This window comes from Meleagris gallopavo, chromosome 18, assembly GCF_000146605.3.
Source record: "Meleagris gallopavo isolate NT-WF06-2002-E0010 breed Aviagen turkey brand Nicholas breeding stock chromosome 18, Turkey_5.1, whole genome shotgun sequence".
Lineage (NCBI taxonomy): Eukaryota > Metazoa > Chordata > Aves > Galliformes > Phasianidae > Meleagris > Meleagris gallopavo.
In genome coordinates, this window is record NC_015028.2 from 144,949 (window position 1) to 160,278 (window position 15,330).

Below are 15,330 nucleotides of genomic sequence, written 5' to 3' on the forward strand. Positions count from 1 at the left end.
CCCCCCAATGGGGGGGTTGGTGTTGGTGTGTATCCCCTTCTGTGGGGCGGAGCAAATAGAAGCAGCACGGAAGAAACGCTTCTTTGTGCCACCAAAAACGTTTTGCTGTGCTGCAGGTGGGCAAAACAAAGCGCAGCGCTTTGGGCAGAAAACACCAAAGCCGCTCCGGTGTGAATTCAGCGGAAATTCCCTTTTTTATTATTTTTTTTTAATTTTTTTTCTTTCTTTTTTTTCTTCTCATTTTCCATCGAGATTTTGGGGTTTTCAACTGGGTAGCGTGGCCGAGCGGTCTAAGGCGCTGGATTAAGGCTCCAGTCTCTTCGGGGGCGTGGGTTCGAATCCCACCGCTGCCAGAAAGACGTTTTTGGGGCTTCCCGTGGGGAGCACAGCTGGAAAAGGGAATTCATCAGGGGCAAATATCTGCAAATTCCCATCTCTCTCAGCTGCTTCGTGCTGTAATCTTGCACCACCAGCCCCCAGAAACTCTCTGGAAGTGCTGCTGGTCCCTGCAAGCTGTGGGTGGTTGGAGAAATCAGGAGAAATGCTCATGGGCTGCAGCCCAGTCCCGGCTGGGTTTCACTTTCACTTCGGTTATTCCACAAAACCCGTGGGTTTGGGCAGAATTTCTGTTTCTTTTTCACTTCCACCACACGTTGTGAGGGATGGAGAAACCCAAAAAGAGGCACAGGAGGGGTTTCTGCCCCCCCCAAATAAAGGTGCATCTGAATCCCAAACATGGGACGGAAAGACCCGAATCTGCCAAATGCTGTTACCCTACAGCCCCCCTCTGTCCCCTCCACGTCACCCCAAGTCCCCAGGGAACACAGAGAAATGATCCCACAGCATCTAGAGCTGTGGTCCTTCCCCCAACCCTGGATCCCATTAAACACAACAAGAAAATTCCATGTTTTGATTTGCTGTTTTTTTTTTTTTTTCCCCTTGTTAATTTGTGACAAATTTTCTGCTCCATCCTCTTACAATGTCATAAAAATAATACAGCACCATCTTAGGATGCCATAAAAATAATGGCACAACGAGCACAAAACCCAAAGACTGGAAGATCCCATTGTACTGCAGATGAGCTGATGGAGATGCTCACCCCAAAATTTCAGACCTCCCTTTTCCTTCTCTCAGGGGCAGAGGTGGAGGTGGGATTCTCTGCCCACCCAGAAGAAGGGGAAGATGCTCTCCCCACAAAAAGAAGCATTTTGGAAAGCAAATATGGGATTTTTTTGGGCAGCGAGGTAGAAAGCCACCTGTCCCCCTCCATAATCTAACACCACTCGAATCCTGTTGGGATTCCCACCGATGGGGAGGGCGGTTGGGGGAGATGTGAAAGCTCGGAAGCGGTTCCTACAGCATCCCATAGCCCAAATCCCATAATCGGGGTGGAAAGTGAGCCAACCCTTCCTGGGCACAGAGCTGCATGCCACCCCAAGTGCCCACGTGCCACCACCCATCACCTCCACATCCCAAAAGTGCCTCCCTGAGGTGAAACCCCGACAGCCCAGCACACAGCAGGAGACATCGAAGCGCTGGGGACAAGGGGACACGTTGTGCCCTATATCCATCCATCTCACCCCACGTCGGTCCCGGGACAGGACGAGCCCTGCAGTGGCAGTGTTTGGGTCCAGGGTGACAAATGCTGTTAGGGATGGAAAAGAAATGGCTGAGCATCACCCTAAAACTGGAGCAGCACCCCAAATCTGTTTTGGGATCAGCGATGTTCGAGCTCAGAAAAACCTTTGCTGAAATATGGGAAAGCTCCTTAATATCTTTAGGAAACTCAATATGAGCTCAAAACCATTGTTTTCCAGATGCTCTGAAGCAGTATTTTGGCTAAAAAAAGACCAGTGGAGCAAAAGGAAAATGCTTTCTTTCAGGACTCACCTTTGCCCTCTTCTCCTACAGATGCTCCTTCCTCCTTCTCCAGCTCAGATGGTAAAAGATCTGGGGATGAACAGAAGGTTGGATGTCATGTCCCACATCTTGCTTCAGTTCCCACCGTGTTTTTTATGGATATCTGTGCAGGATTTTATATGGGGTCTGTGGGATTTTGTTCTAAAAGACAGATGCTCTTAGGCCTAAAAATGATTGATAGCGTGAGTTAATGCAAATTGTTTCCAACAGTATATACAGCTCCTATTAAAAACAACAACAAAACCCAAAATTTAGTACAGAGCAACTTCTACGTGGTAGGAATATTGTGGTCCACAATACCTTGAAATCTCCCCAGTGTCTCCTTGAGGATTTTATTTTGTTGGGAGATGACACGGAGCCTCCGTTCCACATCTGCAAAGTTCTCCATCGTCCTTTGAGTTCTGCCCATATCCCACCTGGACACAAATCTCATCAGTGCTGGGACTGGTGGTCAGGTTGAGATGTGGGGACCTCTGGTGGTGTGGGGATGGCAGATGAAATGGTTGACCCCAAGATGTCCGTTTGTCACAGGTTTGGGGATGCCAACCAGCTCCATACAGAATGCGGCCCCTTGGGTCACCCCAGTGGCCATGAGGTCTTTTTCTGGGGCCATTCCTACATTGGGATCCAGGGGCACTTTTTGATCCCCATGGGACTTCCAACCTTGCCTGAATCACACACATTTCTCATTTCTGTGCTAGAATCCATGGGGGTGTGATGGGGAACCCTTCCCACCCCACTGAATGAGGTTGAAGGAGCACCTACCTGTCCAGTGTGCTTCTGGCATCCTGGAATTGAAAGAGATGGGAAAAAATGGTTCAATCTGCCCCAACTTTGGAGAAGGTTGGTCAAGAAGGGAGAGGATCCAATGGAGTATCCAACCCTTAGGAATCCAACCTGTAGGAATTCACGTGTGGGTCGCTTGAGTTTCTCCTCCATCTCACAGATGAGGATGCTTAGGAGAGAAATGTCCCCCTCCACCTTGGCCTCCTCCTCCTCCTGCCTCCTCAGCACAGCCCTGTCAAGCTCTCCCAGCTGTGCCAGAAGCATCACCTCCTTCTCCTTCAGAAAATGGCGGAGCTGACGGAATTCTGACACAATTTTCTGCCTTTCAGCCTCCGTCCGTGTCTATAGGATGTGGAAAAGCAACAACATGGATCCCCCAATAACGTCTGTTTTTCCAACTTGAAGGCAACATCTTCTTACCAGAAAGTCTTGGCATCGCTTCTCTCCGCTCATTTTGAGTTCTAAGAGCTCCTTCTTTTGTTTCTTGAGGTTCTCCAAATTGCAGCAAATCTGCTCCTGGAGGAAGAAAAAGGAGTTTGGGGAGGATATTGTGGTGGGAGAAAGAAGGGAAGAGATGCAATGCGTTGGATTTTGCAGAGAAGAAATTTGCAGCGTGGACATGAAGGATAAAACAGGACTTTAGGGGATAACACAGGGCTGACCCCGTCCTCCTGCACCGATTCCTTTATGGGGGCTCCAGTGGGACCTCCATCATCCCGTGGTCCATTGGAGAGGAACGTCCTCTTGTGCCACAAGCAGAGTTTCTCCTTCTCCCCTCTGTCTCCATCCAGCCCCAAAAGCTTCAGCTTCTCTGCCAGGTGCTCCAAATGGAGTTTTGTTTGGAAATTCCCTTTCTTGAGGTGGTTTCGGTGGCTGATGACCTCGGGATCTCCGAGCCGACCTCGCTCCGGCCGTGTGCCACCTCCACATCCATCGTCCATCCGATGCTCTGGGATGGGGTGGTGGGAGCCCTCCTCTCCCTTTTCCTTTGCTCTAGAAGCAGCAGAGGCCATGGTGGTGTGGTCTCCAATCTCTTGCAATCCCCCTTCCCTGCCCCGGGGTGAAAATACAGAAGGGTTCAACATAGAAGCAGGATTCCTTCCTTAATTTCTTCTAAAAGTTGAGTTCTAGAAGGGATGAATCACTCACTTCTTTCTATTGCTACTGGTGTGGGCTTTAACCAAAATTTAACACCTCTCTTGGGCATCTGGCCTGAAGTTCGTCCTACTTAAGGCTCCATCGTGCAGTTTGACATCTCAGATTTGTGTCTCCGGTCTTGATATGGACAAAGGAGAAAGATCCAATCATCCTACTCAGATTTCAACCCCAAAATATCAAATTCTGACCTTCCCACCCCCATTTCAACCCCAAAAACTTGATTTCTAACCTCCTTCTTTGTGCCTTCTTGTTGTGATCTGCTAGAAGAGATTTTGGTGCAGCCTTCCCAAGGGTCTGGGAAGCAGCCTGCTTTGTAGGAAGAAAGGCAACGGGACAGCCAACAAAACTCTCCTTTCCAAGGCTCATCCTGGAGGTGGAAACCATCTTTATATGCCAAATATCCCCCAAACCAGAACCCAAACCCTCCTGAAAGCACATCTCCCCTCAATAACAGCTTGCTCCCTACAGGTAGATGATGGAAAAAGTGCAAAAACCCAATTTTAAAGCTTTTCATAGAACTCTGGAAGAACTCAGGGTGACGTTGACACCTCCTGTTGCCAAAATGGTGCCAAACAGCCCCAAAAAGACACTCACCGTCAGGCAGCAGAACAAGATCCTTGCAGATTTTTAAGGGCTGTGTGAGCTCAGATGGATCACATGTGGGACAGAGGGAAATATCAGCCCTATTTAAGGAAACACAGAATGTGCTGTCTGGAATCTCCCTGCAGATCTGTGTCTCCATTGTGGAATTTGGCTGGATGAAGCTTTGGGCTTAAAATGCTCTGTCATTGTTGGCCATAGGGGAAAATATCCTCAGTTTCCAGGAGAGATGGGGGCATTTGCAGCACATTAGCACAACATTCACCAAATTGCTTTAATTAAACAGCTGGGCGGCTTCTAATCTCATTTTTCATCTTTTTTTTTTTTTTTTTTCCTTATCACTTAGCACAGGAACTCCTAATTGCAATTTTGAGTTGCATCAAAACCAACCACACAGCGTTACCCAACCTCTGTGCCACTTGCTGTGTTGATAGTCAATTAAAAAATATATATATTTAAATAACCATTACTTTTGCCTTCATTTCTGCTTTGACGTAGGGAGGGATGGTATTCTGAGCTGCTCCTTTAGCTGCTCCAATCTGAAGGCTGTCAGACACATATGGTATGTCCTTCCCCTCCCCTTTTCCCTGCTTGGATCCTCTCCTGCCTCCCCTATCCCATCCCTAATTATTGCAATAATGAAGGTTCCCGACCCAATAAGCTGCAGAAAGAGAAATTAAACCCACAGGGCTGAGAGCTCTGAGCATTACCCACAGGTGGGAGATGCTCACAAAATGGGATCTATCTCAAATTTCCCCTTTTTCAGCAATAGGTGGAGCAGATGCTGCGAAGAAAAGTCTATGAGCTGCAGAGGGGCTGGAGAGCCCCATGTGGAACCAGCCGGAAAAAGAAACAAAGTCTCTGGAGAGTCTCAAGTGGTTTATTGTGAGCTGGGAACCACCAGCTGCCCATCCCAAAATGGGGCAAAAGCCAAGATTTAATCATTATTTTTTTAAACAGGTGGCCAAGAACACGCAGACATTGACAAGAAATTCTATTAAAGTGCAGCGAAAGGTGAAAACCAAAGTTCCCCAAAGCTTGGGGTGACTTCAGTGATGTCCATAATTGCCTGCTTCCCATTGCAGCTGGGCCCACAATGGATTCAAGCACAGGTTTGACTTCTCCATGGGTTTAGGGCTCCCAATGCCTTGCTGGAAGCACAGCTGCAGAGTGTAAGTCACCCCAAACCTTAAAACTACGTGGCGTTATGGGTTTTCACCCCAGAGCATCGTGCCAGCTTGCTCTTGGATGAAGGGTTATCCATTCTCCCATAGGACTCATGCATTCCCCAAAGTCTCCTGGACTCTGGTTGGAACCAGATCATCTTCCCAAGCCAAATCTCAGCCCAATTTCATCTCTTCTGAGCACAGATTTCTCCTTCAACAGCTGATGGAGAGAGATGGCCACGTGGATAGCGGGGTGCATGTATTGTATTTTGCTTTTTGCAAAAAGAGAGGAGACAAGCTGCCCACCAGCAGAGCTTCTTTGCTTACTACAGAAAACCCCACGTGGCAGAAATTTACACCAGCTGCTGAGACAAAACACCAGTGGTGATGTAGGCAGCAACTTACGCTGGTGCCCACCTCTCTCCATCAGACCAAAGAGGACCCCATCCTCTCTATGGGTTGTTTAATGTCCCTAGAGGTTGGAACTGCATTCAGGAGGCATTGGATCCAGGGGCTGGTTATAGGGGCCACCCTATGTCAATGGGGGGGCACCAGACATCAACAGGAGCCATTCTATATGTCAATAGAGGCCGCCTCATGTCAATGAGGGGCCACCAGACACCAATAGGAGCCACCCTATATGTTAATAGAGGCCGCCTCATGTCAATGGGGGCCACCATACGTCAATGGGGGGGTCACTTCATGTCAATGGGGGCCACCTCACCTCAATGGGGGGGCACCGGACACCAACAGGAGCCACCCCATACATCAATGGGAGCCACCTCATGTCAGTGGGGGCCACCTCATGTCAATAGGGGGCACCAGACATCAACAGGAGCCACCCCATACATCAATGGGAGACACCATACGTCAGTGGGGGCCACCTCATGTCAAGAGGGGGCACCAGACACCAACAGGAGCCACCCCATATGTCAATGGGGGCCACCATAGATCAATGGGGGCCACCTCATGTCAATGGAGGCTACCTTGTATCAATTGGGACCACCTCATGTCAATGGGGGGCCACCATACATCAGTGGGGGCCACCTCATGTCAACAGAGGCCATTTTATGTCAATGGGGGCCACCTCATGTCAGTAGGGGCCACCAGACACCAACAGGAGCCACCCCATACGTCAATGGGGACCACCAGACATGACACACGGAGGATGCTGATGGTGTTGAGGATGAATTTTCTTTCCTTTGCGTGACGACGGTTGATTGGGAAGGGGGAGAATGAGGTTTTGATGCTGCTTTTTCCTGAGAGTTTTTCCACCCTGGTTTCGAAGAGCTGCTGTAAGGCACCTCCAGGGATTCCGGGGTTATCGGGGCAATGAGAGAGAGCCCAGCTCCACCCAGAACCACGGCCGGAGCCGCTCCCCACCGAAGGAGGTCAGAGGAAAAGTGAAGATGGGGATTTGGTTCTCCGCATCAAAAAACGCCACCTCACCCCATTCGTAGTCCAGAGAGATGCGGATCTTTTTGGGAACCCTTGGGAGGTTCAGTGGGGTCGGAGGGGAGGTGAGGGCTCTGTTCTTGAACCCCCATTGCTGCACAGCCCAGATCCCTTCATCAGGGTTAAAGCTGGTGGCTCCTTTCCTCGGAACGGACTCCCTGCTGACCCCAACGGCGCAGTACTGCCCTTCTGTGAGATCCACCACCCAGCAGTGCCTCCCAGAGGTGAAGGTTTCACAGCCCAGCACGCAGGGATCGGCGTCGAAGCGCTCGGGGCCGTCGGGGGATTCCTGCAGGCTGTATTCCCATCGGACACTCTTCTGGTCCTCGGAGAGGATGAGGCGAGGGTGGGCCGTCTCTGGGTCCAGAGTCACGTTTACTATGGAAAAGAAAGAATTAAATCTATTTAACTCAACTTTGCTTGAGTTCTAATAGGGTGGCTTGTCTTTGTGGAGCTCAAGGCTTGATAGCTTGATGTTCTACTTCCCCTACACATAAATGGGGTCTCCAATACCTCCACAGAGGTCCGATATGTCCCACCTACATGTCTAATCTGGATATTTCTACAGTGCAGACGTTTAAAGGACACGAGCTCCTGGATGGGGTCTGCAAGCAGAAACCCAATTAACCAAATGACTTACCCAACTTTTCTTCGCTTCTTCCTAAAAATGCATAATAAGAAGGTGGATTATTAACTGTATCACAAACTTAAAATGAAAAGTGATGCTTAAAGAAGGGAGAAAAGGGCACTTACTGTGTTCCTCAAAACATTTTCCTAAAAAGAAAAAATAAATTAGTTAGTTTTAATTTTATTTTATTTTTTCCGATTCACTGAGGAAGGCGTGTGGGTGCTCTGGAAATTCATGACCCACTTTTTGACCATTTGTGGGCTATTTCTGTGATGCAGAAGTCCATCTTTTTAACTGACATGGGGGTTAAATGAAAAAATGAACAGTTCTTTAAGCCGTAAGGTTAAGCCTGATGGACTTCATGCTTGATGGAGGCATGAAAAAATTCAACGTTCCTCTCCTGGGAAAGTTGTAATTAATCCCATCATATAATTAGGTATTGGGGAGATGATTTATTCTGAAATTTCTCCAATTTCAAACCAGTTTGAATTCAGGTTAACAAACTGTGCCTTCTCATCTTGTGTTGTTCTATGTGTAAATCTCCACAGCTGTCCCAAAAGCCCCCAAAATCTCTCACGTGCTGAAGATGAGGAAGGAGAAACTCACTTGCTTTTGCTTTGTAGTGCTCTGAAAAGAGGAACAACAGAAATGGTTATTATCCTCTTCTCTTATGTTATGACTTCCTAAGATTTGGCTCTCAAAGCAAACCCATATTTCTTTATGGTAACTCATTATGAATTATAATAACAACATATAATATCTATATTATATATAAAAATATGTATAAAAACAGCATTATAACTGGTTATGAGTTATAATCATGACTTACCAAGCTCTGCAGTGAGTTCATCTGAAAACATAAGGAAAAAATAAAGGATTTCCATTAAGTCTGGCACCAACGTGGTGGTACAGATCTTCCCAACACATCAAAGTCCACTTCTGGGAGAGAAGCTTGATACTCACCAATTCTTCTCTCTTGTTTTTCTGAAGAAAAGAAGGAGAAAAAGAAACCAGAGTTGTTATAACATATAGGTTATATATCCACATATGACATATATCCAAAACAGACTGCAAACTGCATGCATTGGTTTTGCTGGAGGGCAGAAAAATACTCACCAACTTCTGCGGAGAGTTCAACTTAGAAGAGAATAAAAACAGTGAATTTCATTTTTTCTTATAATTAAAGTAAAAGTCCTGATTTCGCACATGGGATCCCTGAATTGTGACATTCAATCATTGGGTATTTTTTCCATGGTTAACCTGAAAATGGGATCTAAAGTAAATGTAGTCTATTCCCTTGTATTCTGTGGATATATCATTGATGGGTGTGTTACTTCTAATGGGATATTATGGATTTCAGGTATTCTTAGGTATCCAGGGATCCAAGCCCACAGGAGAACACGAGATGGGACCTGATGCTGTGTTTGGGCACCTGAATCCTCCCCCAGATTCCATCACAAACAAATCCTCAACCCAATCAATCCCAAACGACACCACCAGACTTCCTGAAGACACCACAAATACGGGAGGAGATGGACACGTACCAATTTTGGCATCATGTTCTTCTAAAAAAAAAGGGAAAAAGAGAGAAAAAAGGAAAAGTCTGTCTATTTCTGTGTATAGAAGATGAAGAAATGATAATAATTGTGCATCAGAACAAGGGCTGCTGCAGAATTCCCATCCCATCAGCATGCTTATGGGAGATTCCTTCAGGCAAAAGGTTTTCCAGCAATAGAAAGGCAATGATGCTCACCCCTCTCTGGTTCACTCTCCTCTAGGAATATAAAGGGAGAAAAAAAGATCAAAATCCAAATCACATCTTATTTTTTAGGTGGAGGAGAGGGGGAGGAATCTTACTTACCAACTTCCTGACCCCTTAATTCCTCTAAAGAGAAGAGAAAAAGCAAAATGTGAATCACACAATCACCTTTCGTGCCATGGATTATTGCACCAATTCATTGCTATCCCATCCCTGTTTTCCCTGTTATTTATCCCTAAGATCCTCTGCACCCTTTGTCCCATTCCTTCTGCAGTTCTCTCTTAAAACACCATGAGACAAAGCAGGAAAACACACAAAAAGAACATCCAAAATCAGTTTTGTGGAAGAAATGGAAATAACTCACCGAGCTCTTCTGACAGTTTCCCTTAAAAAGGAGAAAACAGAATTTGGTGTCAGCAGTAAATTTGCTGCCAACCCAAGGATGCTCAGTGGGTCACGGTGGGGGAACTCAAGGACACCAAACCCTCTGAGATGGGCTGAAACCTTCACAATTCTGTATTTTTAAAATACTTCCATTCCATTTCTCCATTTCCCCCCCAAATCATTCAATTTCCCCTTTCCTCCCCCAAACAATTCCATCCCATTTCCCCTTTTGCCCCCAAATAATTCCATTCCATTTTCCTTTTCCCTTTCCCAAATTCCATTCCATTTTTTTAAGAATAATTCCATTCTATTTCACTTTTTTCCCCAATGCTTCCATTCTATTCCACCATCTTTTTCCAAACAACTCAATTTATTCCCATTTTCTAAATAATTCCATTCTGCTCCTCTTTCTGTTGAAGTAATTCCATTTTTGCCACAACACAAAGCCCCAACAGTGGCAGCAATCGCGGTGCTTACACCCAAACATCCCCAGAATTTCTTAGCAAACCAAAGTGCCACTTACTAATGAGGACGTCCTGTTCTCCTAAAAATTAAACAGAAAAACAATGAAAATGAATAAATTTCATTTCCTCCCGTTTTGCGTATTTCTTCCTAACGCGCTCGGCAGAAAAGAGTCACCCAGTTTTGCACATAAACAAGGAGATACATAAATAAGGACATTTCTCCTTCTTTTCCCATCTCTTGTAGTCTCAAAAAGGACATTTTGGGGGCAGACTCAGAAATTTTGCATTTCCCATTGGAGGAATCACAGCTGTAGGACCAACAAAGGGACTTACGGGCATCGGAATCGCGGTCCTCTGCAAACAGAAGGGAAAAGGAAGCATTCATTTCCAGGAAGAATAATAATTACACATTTTCCAAAGCACTGATTTCATTAATATTGTGTTTTATCCCCTCCTTCCCCCCAAAAATATGTTTTGTTTTCTTGCTGGATTTACAGATGGAAGGAAGGAAATGCACTTACCAAGCAGCTCAGTGAGGCGCCCTGAAAGCAAAACAGGGAGAAAAAGGGGAAAAAAAAAAAAAAGGAAACAAAAAGAAAAGAAAAATTAATTGAAAAAAATATTATTTCAAAACAGTGCTTTCTAACACCGGTGATACAGAAATAAAGGACTGAGAGACAGATTCTGTTGGGCTGAACCCAAAACAAAGTGTTGACATCACCATTCAGGTTCCCACGTGGAACCCAAACCATTTCATGACAGATTCATCAGGGAAAAAAACCTCAATTTTTATGATTTTTTTTTTTTCCCTTTTCATTCACTTTTCAGCAAGGAAGTGGAACTGTTTCCTTCCAGCCCCAAATTGCTGGGTTTTTTTCTATGGAAAATTCTCTGTTCAGTATGTACGATTTCAAGTACTCCGCATTTGGGTTAAGCCAAAAAACCCTCAAATAGTTGAGTTTATTTTTTTATATTACAGAGAAATAACTTTTCCATCATAAAATACAGAAAATAACACTCACTTATCTCTGCTTCCTGTTCCCCTAGAAGGAAAAAAGGGATGAAGAAATAGGAATTACTGCTTTTGTATCCACACTGCATCATCGTGTTACTACTGACCCTAAGATTCTTGAGTTATTTTATTTTTTTTTAAAATACTGTTGATACTAAATATATAAAATATAAAGAATTATAAATATATGTATATTTAATTTATAAAATTCACGTTGTGGGGATGAAGCCCAGCACAGCCCAAAGTGGCTTTGGGTTGACACTTACTGATTTTCAGATCGCGTTCCTCTATAAATAAGAGAGAAATAAAGAGAAATTAGAGCCTAGCTGTGCTCAGCCCACAGTGCAGACATTGAGGTTCATTTTGAGGTGATTTTTTTTTTGGCTCAAAATCTGCGTTTTTGGGGTCTATTTATTCATTTGAGCCTTTGATTTGAAATGTGAGTCAAACAGAAAATGCCCCCATCCCATTCAAAACTTGAAAAGTGTGAAAGTAAACAACCCCAAATCAACCTGAAGGAAAAAGGAAGGAATGGAGGAGGAAAGGAGGAGGAAAGAAGACAGAAAAAATCCCCCCAAAAGAGAAAAACAAACCCAAGGAGGGAATTTCCTTACCGAGTTCTGCCGCGTGTTTCCCTTAAAGAGAGAAGAAATGGGGATTCAGTGATTCAGATCTTTTCCTGATGCCATCACTGACCAACACAAACACCTCCAGATTAAATAATATTGATATATCTGTACATCTTCTCAACATTGCCAAAATAGTGATATTTAATGAGTGACACTCAAATGTGCAGAAATATGGATTTAAAGAATAAAATTCCCAATGGGAAAAGGCCTCAGGTAGAAACATTTTGGGGTCTCCTACTGGGAAGTCTTGGTTGTGTTTCCCTGAGCTCATGCACAGAAACCCAGAGGCATTTTCACACTAAAAACCCAAATTCCACAAATCTCAGCCCCCCAAAATGATGGTGCTCAGGTTTGATACTCATCTCCTTTAGAACTAAAACATTTTTGGTGGCTGCAGCACATTGAAGCATCAAAAAAATTCAATATGTTTAGCTCTTAAAGGGGAAAATTAAAGGCACTTACGAAGTTTCCTACTGTAGTCCCCTAAAAATAAGCAGAAATAAGGGATTATTATATATCTGATGAGCCATTTTTGCTTACATTGATGGGAAAGAGACTTACCAACTTCTGCAGTGAGTTCCCCTTAAAAGAGAGACGGAAAAAAATATTATTTTCAAATTTAGCCTTTTTTCTGTTAATTCACAGACAATTGATGGTGATTTATCAGTAACCTGATCCCAGCTTCACATTGGACAGAGGATTTATTGATGCAATTTCCTCCTTTCAAATGATGGAAGCAAACACCTCACGTACCTATTTTGGTGTGACGCTCTCCTACAAGAAGAGAAAAGCCACTGGGGGTTATTTGCCATCGTTGGTGCATTCCAAATTTAAACCTTTTTATCATTAATTTCCTGACGTGGACTGAAGGCGAATTTGCTTTGATGGATATGATCCATAGCTCCAATTATTTGGTGTTAATTTGGGGGATTTTCATCTTCTTTACTTCTGCCTTTAGGATTTAGATTTTAATCAATGAAACACGCGGAAAGAGGCAGAAATAATTAAATGTGTTATAATAATAATAATAATATAATTTATGTGTATTATAATATATATATTACATATATTAGATATTACATCATTATATATACATTATATTTCATATTGCATGATTAATATATACTATATATATTATTGTAATATATAATAATATATAAGCATATATAGAGTATATATAGCATATAGTACATAATAAACATAATATATAATAATATACAATATTTTATATTCATATAATATGAAATATAAAATATAATGTAGAATATATTATATTATTATATAATATATATATAATGTATTATATTATTACGTAATATATAATACATTATATATATACTATCCAATAATAATAATAAATATAATAATATGCATAAGGCAGACATCGATGTATGCTAATAAATAAAAATAATAATAAAAATATGTTATGGAAAAAGGCATAAATAAATAAATGTACAACAATGTGTATGAACAGCAATAATAATATTGATATATAATACTACTAATAAAGAATAATTAAAAAAAGACACACAAAAAGGAAATTGACTTACCGAGCTCCACTGTAAATAGTCCTGAGAGCAGAAAATACCATCAGATCCCATTGGATTTCTGACACACCCCCGAGATTTTCCCTCCCCCCCTTCAAAATTTGGCCTTGATTTCCCCCATATCTGCAAAGATTCCTTCGAGTGACCCAAATTTTGTTGGATTTAAGGAATTCTGGACTCATTTCAGTGCTGAAACAGCAGAAAATCACCCAAAGGTGGAGGTACCCCCACAGGGAGCAGCACTTACTGATGGTTGCATCGCACTTAGCTACAAAAAAGAGGAAGAAAAATGAGTAAAAGCAGATTTTGATCAGTTTTCAGATCATTCTGACCTCTATTAACTGGTTTATTCCCATCCATCCATAAATAATTTTGTTTATTTTATGGGAATGGGGAAGAAAATGGCTTACCGAGTTCTGCCGTCAGTTTGCCTAAAAATGGATAAAATTAAAGTTTATTTTAAATCAGATCCCTCGGTTTCCCTTCAGAAATGAAGTCATTCAGAAGTCATTTCAGAAGTCGATAGAGATATCTGTTTTATATTAAATATATCTTCTGATTCACAGACAGGGCAGGTAATGGTAATAAGGTGTATGGGCATTATAGCACAAAATAGGACATTATAGCACAAAATATGCCATAAAATCATGTCGTAAAAACATAATACTGTAATTAAGCAGGGCAGGAAATAGGGAAGAAAGCCACCAATTCAGGCACGACACCCATTTAGGATCAGTGTAAGGGGTTGGGTGGAGAAACGCAAAGTTTGGGAAAAACTGTGCTGAAAAGGAGAGATTTTAGGGGCACATTGAAGAAAATCCACGTCTTCACTCAGATTTTAATCAGGAGGAAAAAGGCACTCACGGAGCTTTGAGTCACGGTCCCCTAAATGGGAAAAAAAGAAGGAAAAAAGGTTAAAATATATATTTTTACATGGTGCCCTGTTGCCCTCAATGCAGTGTTCATTTTGCCCATTTCCCCCCATTTTTATTCTATTACAAATGAAGCTAAGCACAGAAATAAGCTGTCTAGGTGCAGAGTTCCCATTTTTAAGGGCTTTCAGCCGAAAACCATGCATGGATTTAATGGCACCACTCACCCAGCACTGCAGTCAGTCTGCCTATCAAATAGGGAAAAAAAAAATAAAACAAACAAACAAAAAAAAGCCATTATTTTAATTAAAACAGCAAAAAAATGGAAGTCTGAGAATACAAAGAAATGGTTCAGATTGGGGAAGAAAAGGACTTACGTATTTCTGCTGAGAGTTTGGCTGCAAAGGGGGAAAAATCAACAGGATTAACCACTTGTATCAGTGATCCCTTCCCCAAATTAAAGGGTTTTGGCCCCAAAAAAGTGACACTCACTGATTTTCCTATCGCGTTCCTCTGGGAAGAAAAGAAAAAGAAGAAAATTAGTAATAATTGTCTTATTTTCCTCCATCTGTTGGCCACAACACACTCAGATCGTTGCTTTTCACCTCCCAGCCTATAAAAGCCCAAATCCCACTTTTCTGGGACATTTACTCCATCCTCAAAAATAAACCCCACGTTTCCCACAGACCAGAAATTAATTTTTCAGAGAAAAAAATCCAAATATTCTTAAATAGCCTTAAAAATACCCAAAATATTCTTAAATATGGGGGAGGAAGAGCAGCTCCACTCACTGAGCTTGGAGTCAACGTCACCTGAAAGCAAAGAGAGAAAATAAACGGAGGAATGCAGAGCAGCCCAAATCCAACCAAAATTATCATTTATTTTCCTCCATTCTCTAAACTTTTTGTTCAATATTTTACCCATTTCATCCTTTCCCCCTCCCCCCATTT

General features: G+C 43.0%; 3 protein-coding genes and 1 non-coding gene across 12 annotated transcripts in view; 1 reads left to right on the forward strand and 3 right to left on the reverse strand.

The window, feature by feature from the left end:
* Nucleotides 1-245: 245 nt before the first annotated feature.
* BTN2 (zinc finger protein RFP) lies at nucleotides 246-4,656 on the reverse strand. Of its 4 annotated transcripts, XM_010720613.3 has the most exons (11): nucleotides 4,459-4,656; nucleotides 4,094-4,231; nucleotides 3,856-3,981; nucleotides 3,369-3,756; nucleotides 3,127-3,222; nucleotides 2,818-3,048; nucleotides 2,686-2,708; nucleotides 2,221-2,336; nucleotides 1,891-1,950; nucleotides 1,581-1,645; nucleotides 246-389 (listed from the first exon to the last, which is right to left on the reverse strand). In XM_010720613.3, the coding sequence occupies exons 4-11, from the start codon at nucleotides 3,717-3,719 to the stop codon at nucleotides 291-293; spliced, it is 1,041 nt and encodes a 346-aa protein (XP_010718915.1). In that variant the 5' UTR covers nucleotides 3,720-3,756; nucleotides 3,856-3,981; nucleotides 4,094-4,231; nucleotides 4,459-4,656; the 3' UTR covers nucleotides 246-290. The 4 variants fall into 4 exon arrangements, 3 of the variants coding, with proteins under 3 accessions (XP_010718915.1, XP_010718912.1, XP_010718914.1); XM_010720610.3 differs by lacking the exon at nucleotides 246-389 and having other exon boundaries at nucleotides 396-1,645; nucleotides 4,459-4,654; XR_004161634.1 differs by lacking the exon at nucleotides 246-389 and having other exon boundaries at nucleotides 1,606-1,645; nucleotides 1,891-2,084; nucleotides 4,459-4,655.
* On the forward strand, nucleotides 272-353 carry TRNAL-AAG. Its single transcript has one exon. It is a non-coding gene; the product is annotated as a tRNA-Leu (tRNA).
* A 666-nt stretch (nucleotides 4,657-5,322) lies between the features above and the next one.
* On the reverse strand, nucleotides 5,323-8,626 carry LOC116217284 (butyrophilin subfamily 1 member A1-like). Its single transcript, XM_031556094.1, has 5 exons — nucleotides 8,543-8,626; nucleotides 8,320-8,340; nucleotides 7,839-7,859; nucleotides 7,726-7,746; nucleotides 5,323-7,463 (listed from the first exon to the last, which is right to left on the reverse strand). Exons 1-5 carry the CDS (start codon nucleotides 8,595-8,597, stop codon nucleotides 6,952-6,954), a joined length of 630 nt encoding a protein of 209 aa, XP_031411954.1. The 5' UTR covers nucleotides 8,598-8,626; the 3' UTR covers nucleotides 5,323-6,951.
* Nucleotides 8,588-15,330, reverse strand: part of LOC100541529 (liprin-beta-1) — an 11,831-nt gene continuing 5,088 nt past the window's right edge. For 5 of the 6 annotated variants that reach the window (XM_031556088.1, XM_031556089.1, XM_031556092.1 and 2 more), the window contains 21 exons: nucleotides 15,172-15,192; nucleotides 14,873-14,893; nucleotides 14,758-14,778; nucleotides 14,608-14,628; nucleotides 14,373-14,393; nucleotides 13,919-13,939; nucleotides 13,756-13,776; nucleotides 13,512-13,532; nucleotides 12,715-12,735; nucleotides 12,523-12,543; nucleotides 12,424-12,444; nucleotides 11,947-11,967; nucleotides 11,599-11,619; nucleotides 11,343-11,363; nucleotides 10,842-10,862; nucleotides 10,654-10,674; nucleotides 10,380-10,400; nucleotides 9,837-9,857; nucleotides 9,575-9,598; nucleotides 9,467-9,487; nucleotides 8,830-9,278 (listed from right to left, as the gene is read on the reverse strand). In XM_031556088.1, coding sequence (XP_031411948.1) covers nucleotides 9,070-9,278; nucleotides 9,467-9,487; nucleotides 9,575-9,598; nucleotides 9,837-9,857; nucleotides 10,380-10,400; nucleotides 10,654-10,674; nucleotides 10,842-10,862; nucleotides 11,343-11,363; nucleotides 11,599-11,619; nucleotides 11,947-11,967; nucleotides 12,424-12,444; nucleotides 12,523-12,543; nucleotides 12,715-12,735; nucleotides 13,512-13,532; nucleotides 13,756-13,776; nucleotides 13,919-13,939; nucleotides 14,373-14,393; nucleotides 14,608-14,628; nucleotides 14,758-14,778; nucleotides 14,873-14,893; nucleotides 15,172-15,192 — 632 coding nt within the window. In that variant the 3' untranslated portion in view covers nucleotides 8,830-9,069. Of the gene's footprint in view, nucleotides 8,698-8,829; nucleotides 9,279-9,466; nucleotides 9,488-9,574; nucleotides 9,599-9,836; nucleotides 9,858-10,379; nucleotides 10,401-10,653; nucleotides 10,675-10,841; nucleotides 10,863-11,342; nucleotides 11,364-11,598; nucleotides 11,620-11,946; nucleotides 11,968-12,423; nucleotides 12,445-12,522; nucleotides 12,544-12,714; nucleotides 12,736-13,511; nucleotides 13,533-13,755; nucleotides 13,777-13,918; nucleotides 13,940-14,372; nucleotides 14,394-14,607; nucleotides 14,629-14,757; nucleotides 14,779-14,872; nucleotides 14,894-15,171; nucleotides 15,193-15,330 lie in introns of those variants that run through there. The other variant, XM_031556093.1, reaches the window with a different exon arrangement.

Bases quoted from the DNA above. Each gene is read 5' to 3' on its own strand.
- BTN2 (XM_010720612.3), bottom strand. From the start codon at position 3,719: ATGGCCTCTGCTGCTTCTAGAGCAAAGGAAAAGGGAGAGGAGGGCTCC. The intron at 3,223-3,368 runs GTCAGCCCTGTG...TTCTTCCTCCAG, and splicing joins AATCGGTGCAGGAGGACGGG to GAGCAGATTTGCTGCAATTT. The intron at 2,709-2,817 runs GTTGGATTCCTA...TTTCAATTCCAG, and splicing joins CCACACGTGAATTCCTACAG to GATGCCAGAAGCACACTGGA.
- LOC116217284 (XM_031556094.1), bottom strand. From the start codon at position 8,597: ATGGAAATCCTTTATTTTTTCCTTATGTTTTCAGATGAACTCACTGCA. The intron at 8,341-8,542 runs GTAAGTCATGAT...TCCTCTTTTCAG, and splicing joins TGAACTCACTGCAGAGCTTG to AGCACTACAAAGCAAAAGCA. The intron at 7,860-8,319 runs GTGAGTTTCTCC...TTTTCTTTTTAG, and splicing joins GCACTACAAAGCAAAAGCAA to GAAAATGTTTTGAGGAACAC.